The sequence below is a fragment of the Anas platyrhynchos genome, chromosome 3 (genome assembly GCF_047663525.1).
Source record: "Anas platyrhynchos isolate ZD024472 breed Pekin duck chromosome 3, IASCAAS_PekinDuck_T2T, whole genome shotgun sequence".
Taxonomy (NCBI): Eukaryota; Metazoa; Chordata; class Aves; order Anseriformes; family Anatidae; genus Anas; species Anas platyrhynchos.
In genome coordinates, this window is record NC_092589.1 from 46,926,121 (window position 1) to 46,932,120 (window position 6,000).

At 51.6% G+C, this 6,000-nt stretch overlaps 1 protein-coding gene and 1 long non-coding RNA gene across 38 annotated transcripts in view; one reads left to right on the forward strand and one right to left on the reverse strand.

The window, feature by feature from the left end:
* The window catches only part of AFDN (afadin, adherens junction formation factor), a 128,739-nt gene extending 127,537 nt beyond the window's left edge, over window positions 1-1,202 (reverse strand). For 17 of the 37 annotated variants that reach the window (XM_038176070.2, XM_038176061.2, XM_038176066.2 and 14 more), the window contains exon 1: window positions 756-1,197. In XM_038176070.2, coding sequence (XP_038031998.1) covers window positions 756-866 — 111 coding nt within the window. In that variant the 5' untranslated portion in view covers window positions 867-1,197. Of the gene's footprint in view, window positions 1-755 lie in introns of all 37 variants that reach the window. The other 20 variants (XR_011808294.1, XM_038176050.2, XM_038176052.2 and 17 more) reach the window with 12 other exon arrangements.
* A 212-nt stretch (window positions 1,203-1,414) lies between these two features.
* Window positions 1,415-2,682, forward strand: LOC106020340 (uncharacterized). The gene is made up of 2 exons (XR_011808295.1): window positions 1,415-1,497; window positions 2,242-2,682. It is a non-coding gene; the product is annotated as an uncharacterized lncRNA (long non-coding RNA).
* Window positions 2,683-6,000: the final 3,318 nt, after the last annotated feature.

Genomic DNA, 6,000 nt, shown 5'->3' on the forward strand with positions numbered 1-6,000 from the left:
ACCGCCCTCAGCCAGCGCTCAGGAAGCGGCGTGCGACAAGCACCGCACACATCCAGGGCGCTCGTTCTCAGGCTATTGTGACTGGAGGAAAAAAATAATAAAACAATAAAAAAAAAAAAAAACAGCAACGTGGAGTCGCACCCAAGACTTTTCCGTGGCTGGGCTGGCCCAGCAGCCTGGGCGCGGGAGCAGGCAGCGAGGCCAAGCCTGCACGGTTCACCGGAGCCTTGTGTTAATAAACAACCCGGATCAGGGCCAGGCCAGGAGCAAGTGTGAATTTCCTCCTCCTCCTCCTCCTCCTCCTCCTGCCGTGGGCACACGCGTGACGAGCCCCCACGCCGGAGGGGGGCTGCGCTGCGGGGCACGGCCTGTTGTCTTTTGTATTTTATTTTATTTTTAAATAAAAGTGAACTCAGCCAGCCCGATCCCCTGGAAACGCCCATCTGGCCGGGAAGCGGCGTCCCGCTGTGTTTTTCCGGTACGGCCACACGTGAAGCGGGGACCTGCAGCCGGGGCCGGGGGCTGCGCGGAGCCCCCCCCCCGGGGCCGGGCAGGGCAGGGCCGGGCAGGGCAGCGCCGGGGCCGGCTGCCCGCACAAAGCGGCGGCAGCACCGAGCACAAAGGCCGCGGCTGCCCTGCCCGTAGCGGGGGGCGGCGGCTGCGGGCTCGGTGCTGCCGCTGGGTGCGGGCCGAGCCGCGCCGTGCCCCGCTGTGCCGGGGGTGCCGGTGCCGGTGCGGGCGGTGGGGTCGCTCACCTCGGTGGGGGCGCTGATCTCGAACAGGTCCAGCCGGTTCGCGTTCCAGTGGTTGATGATGTCGGCGAGTTTGCGCCGCTCCTCCTCCCGGCTGCCGCCGCCGCCCGACATCCTCGCCGAGCCCGGTGCTGCCGCCGCCACCGCCGGGGAGCCGAGCACAGCCGGAGCCGGAGCCGGAGCTGGGGCCGCGGCCGGGCCCTCTCCGCCGAGCCCCGGGCGGGGGGCGGGCAGGGGGGGTCCCCCCGGTGCCGGCCGGGGAGGGGGGCAGGGAGGGAGGGGCCCGGCTCTGCCCTCGGTGGCGGCCGCCGCGGAAACGCCCCGGGTCGCGGCTGCCGATAGCGATCGGCCCCGGCGCGCGGCGGGGAAGGAGAGAAAGAAAAAGGGGGAAGGGCGGGGGGCGGGGAGGGGAGGAGGAGGGAGGAGGAAGAGGAGGAAGGAGGAGGAGGAGGAAGGATGCCCCGACTCGGCGGCGGCCGCCGCGGTGTCTCCCGGCTCGGCAGCGCCTGTCCCCTGCCGCCTGCCCCGAGCCGCGCCGCCGCCGCCTCTCCCCGCCCCGGTATCGCCCTCCCGTCCCCTCCCCTCCCCTCCCGGCCCGTCCCCTCCCCGCGCACACCGTCCCGTGCGCGCCCCCGCCCGGCCGCCCGCCTGCCCGCCGTGCGCGCGCGCGCGCTCCCGCTCCCGCCGGCCGCCACCACGCGGCGGCGCGCACGGGGCCGGCGCCCCCTTCACGGGCGGGTGGGCGGTGAGGGGCGGCGGGGGGCTGCTGGCCGCCGGGTGCGGGGTCCGGTATATGGGGTCCGGCTTTGGGTCCGGCTTTGGGTCCGGCTTTGGGTCCGGCTTTGTTCCTAACCTGCCAGGCTCGGCAGCCAGCCCCGCTGCCGCCGCTGGGCGCCCTCTGAGCGCGGGGCTGGGTGACCTGGGCGCGCACCTCTTTTTTTTGGGGGGGGTTTCATGTGGTTGGGTGTGAGGGGGGAGCCCTGCCTCGCTGTAGGGTGCCCGGCAAAGCGCGACTCGGAGCGCTGTGCCGAGGGAGCCCAGATTAGTGGGTGCTGCTGATGGAGGTTTGATTGGCGGGGTTATTTGGAGAAGGAGATTCCTCAGAGGCCTCGTCTGCGTTAGGCAATTAAATTATTGTTTTTATCCGGCAGCATAGCTCCCGTGTAAGCACCAGCAGTTCTGGTTTTGCAGGTGAAGGTCAGTTATACTTCTGCCCTACATCTGTAACTGTGCCGTGTGGGAGCTGTGCAGCCCCAAGGACGCCGGAGATCCTATTTCTCAGGTCCCGAACTCTGGGAGATGTTCAAAGGCCTCCTGAGAGCCCTGAGAGGATTGGGGGGGACGAGGGAGGGCACTTCTAGTAATACCAGACTCCTAAAAATATCTTTTACTCCTTTTAAAAGGAAAGTGTAGGGAGAACCAAAAAAAAAAAAAAAACACCATGATTCTTTATATATAAAATTATCCTAGATGTTTTTTCTATATCCAGGTAGATCGTGCCACCAGACACAGTAGGTTGTTCTGGCAGTGCCTACGAAGACCAAGAACCGGCGTGGATCTGCAATTTGATAGTCCACAACCCCGGCAGAGAGCTGCATGCTCCACTGGCAGGCAACACTGGGAGAGTGATCGCTTGATTTGGATGCTGGGCTGTGCCTGGGTATTGGTAAAACTGGATTGTTCAAGACACAGGGTGAGAAACGGGCTGCATTACTGCAAGATCAGGAAGGACACTTCCAGGTACCGGTTGTGCATAGATCACCATTTTGCTGTTGCTGGCTACACAGATAAAATTGTTTTTCCTGGGGAAAAGAGGTGGTTGCACTGGGAAAACTGGCTACCCAAAGTAGTTACATTAGCATTGCTGGCATGCCTGGGTTCTCAAATGCTGAGGAGCACCAGGAATAAACTTATCGCTGTGCTGTACCCATGTGGTGTATATAATCAGCTGTGAATTAATTTATTTCTTTTTTAACTGCAGCTAGTCAGCATTTCTAAACTGTAGCTAGACTCCAGTCTGGATACAAGCAAGTCCTTCAAACTGAGCAGAGCCGGAGCAGGCTAATAACGTTTGGATTTCATTTCCCAGAAATCCCACATCACTACAAAGTATTTCAGTAGTGGCAGGAGCACTGGAAATGCTCCTTATGATCAAATAGCAGCAGCAACCACTCTGCTGATAAACTGTGCCCTGAGCTGGACAGTGCTGAAACAGTATTAAAAGAAACAAGGCCCACTTGTCCTGCAGAACAAGTCACTGCCATCAATGGTCTAACTGCAGCAGCTTTAGCACAACATCAAGGTTTAAGAAAAAATTTAATATAGACGCAAAATTAGCTGTCTGAATGAACCAGCAGGACAGTATGTATACGGAGATTGTACTGTTTGAGATAAAGCGTGAGCTCTGGTCTCCTTGGAAAAGCTAGTGTGCAGAGAGCTAAAGCATGAAATTACAGTGTACCAACTATTTTACAGTGGAAAATGTGTGCTGCTTCACTTTCAATCCCTATTCTTTTCATGGGGTTACTGCAATGGGAAGTAGAACAGCTGCTGTAAAGCCTAGCAAGTGACATGATTCCTGTGAACAGTTGTAGAAGAAATCTCAGAGCTATTTATGAATGGAAAGCATTATGCAAATAAAATACATTATAAACAGGTTGTGTGTTTGAGCTATCATCAAGGCATCTTCCATTTAAGGTATTGCATAAAGTTACTTGAAACCATTAAATGAAATTTGTCTTCTCCATTCTTTCTGAGATTTGTATCATTCACCTAGCGAGAAGACAAAATTAGAATCTTATTTGAGGACTTCCCAGTCCAGCCCAGCATTCCTGTAGGTAGTCCCACTGAAGCCGGCAGCAGAGTTAGATTTAAGTCCATGAATAATCACATATTTGATAAGAAATAATAGTGTGAGAGAAGCACAAGAACAGAGAACAAAAACTACTTATTTGCAAGTGATAATGGAAAAATGATTTTTACTTCTTTCCTTACTGAACTGTAAATCTTTTCTTTTCTTTTCTTTTCTTTTCTTTTCTTTTCTTTTCTTTTCTTTTCTTTTCTTTTCTTTTCTTTTCTTTTCTTTTCTTTTCTTTTCTTTTCTTTTCTTTTCTTTTCTTTTCTTTTTTCTCTAAAGTGCTTAAGATACGTAAGCTACCATCAGCCATTTTTGTGATTATTTGTTCTCAGTCCTCAGAGAATAAATAACATGTGTTTTACAGAACAAATAACATAAATGCCCTTTGACATAGAGCTTGCAAGGTAAATTTTGTCACAGTTGAGAGCAACAACTGCAAAAAAGGTCCATAAAGAAGAAACATGGATATATGGGGAGGCCTCTGCAATCCTCTCCATTCTGTGAGACATCAGGAAGTGCAGTGCCCATGTGGTTACCTGCTGCAAGGGGAGTGTGTCCACGCAGCTTCGCTCATTAATCATATTGGTGTGCATCTGTCCCAGGAGAAGCCGGTGGTTGTAAGTCACAAGCACGTACAGGGTCCCTGTATTTTGGCTCCTTGGCCAGTGCAGTCCATGCCAGGGATGGCCAAGGTTGTCTTGCGCAGGGAAGGTTTGCGTGAAGGTAGGGCTGTGCTCTGCTGGTCTCCTGGCCGCCCGCCAGCTGCCCATATGGTTGCCAGAATGCAGCATTAATTTTCTGAGGCAGCATGCGTCCGAAATACAGTGCCACACTGTATAAATCAGCGCAGGGTTAGAAGTTATAAATTCATAGATAAGACTGAAATTGTTAAAGTAACCCTTCCCGTGGCTTCCTGAGTGTGCACACGTTTCTAGAGCAGAAGCATCGGAGCTGTAATTTTGCATCACGCAATGCAAAAGCTTACAGTAGAGCTGCATTAACATTGCAAACCTGGGTCATCAAACTGCAGTCCTTACAGAGACAACACACCCACTGAGGTAAATAAATTAGCCTGAATAAGGATTGCAGCCTGGGACGGTATAAACACACATGAGTCAGGGAAGGAAAAAAACTTTTGTTGCGCCATTATCTCACCTGCGTGAATTGCACACACTGTATACATCAAAGTATCAATTTCATAGCCTAATTGGTAAACAAACATACTACAAAAAGGCTACGTGGGCAAATTCATGCTGCATGAAAAATCTTTATGTTTAGATCCCACTTTTCTTACTGTATGAATGTAAGAGTTTAATAACCTTGACCTCTTTAAAAAATAAGTAAGGGGGAGGGGAGTAGAGGGGAAAGCAGGGCAAGTGTGGCAAGTTACATAATTATTTTTTTGAAATCTTTAGTTTTTCAGTTCAATTAGCCTTGCTCTATTTTTAGGGGGCAGGAAACTGTATAAATGGCAGCTAATCAAATATCTTTATAAATTTATCCTTTGCTTGATATGTGGATGAATTACAAAAACTGTGAAAAGAATTCTGGTAAGGTGGGTTTTTAATAAAAAACAATCTTTCCAGATAATGTAAACATTTCTTAGCTTAAGCCCCTTCAAGTTATATTTGTACTGATAAACTAAAAGGCGTAAGGGACTTTTACTAGTCCTAGCCAACAGGCCTAGCCTGCATACTTCAATGTTTTTGAATGGTTTTAGCTCTAAAAACCTGGTGGCTGCGTGCAGATTGCCTGCTGGAGTGGTCCCTGCCATGTGCTGTCCCCTAGTCTGCGCCCAGGAGTTCAGAGCCGGACTGTGCTGACAACATAAGTTAGACACGGCCAGGCACAAAGGAGTGGGTCCAGATGCTGACAACATTTGATTTAGCAGTGGAGAGAGGGACTGGAAGCTGTTCAGCTCAACTGATTTCCAAGAAAGTGTCCTGTACCCAGACGGCGTGCTCAGCCATACCTGTGTGCAGAGGGTCAGAGCACACATGGCCCTAGTGCTGTCCGTACAAAAGCATGCTCTTTGGTCTACATGCAACAAGATGGACAAGAGTTTGACTGGCTTGCAGCATGTGAGTATTCACATCAACTTCAGCAAGACGTGTGTCTTTCTTCAGATGAACCAGTCCTGGAAATCAGAAGCACATGTGAGTCTGCCTCACAGGGAGAAGATCAGGTCCCAGCAAGACATTTGCAGTTGGTGTCAGCCTAATGCTGGAATCCTCTTGGTATCTTCAGATTGATGCTGAATGCTTTCCTGGAAAATGCTTTTTACCCAGGGAGTGTACGTAGATGCATTTAGGAGAAATTTAATGGCTGGTATACACATTAGATTAGCAGCTGATCTCGCCTGCCCTTATCCCAAATAATTTAAAATGCAAT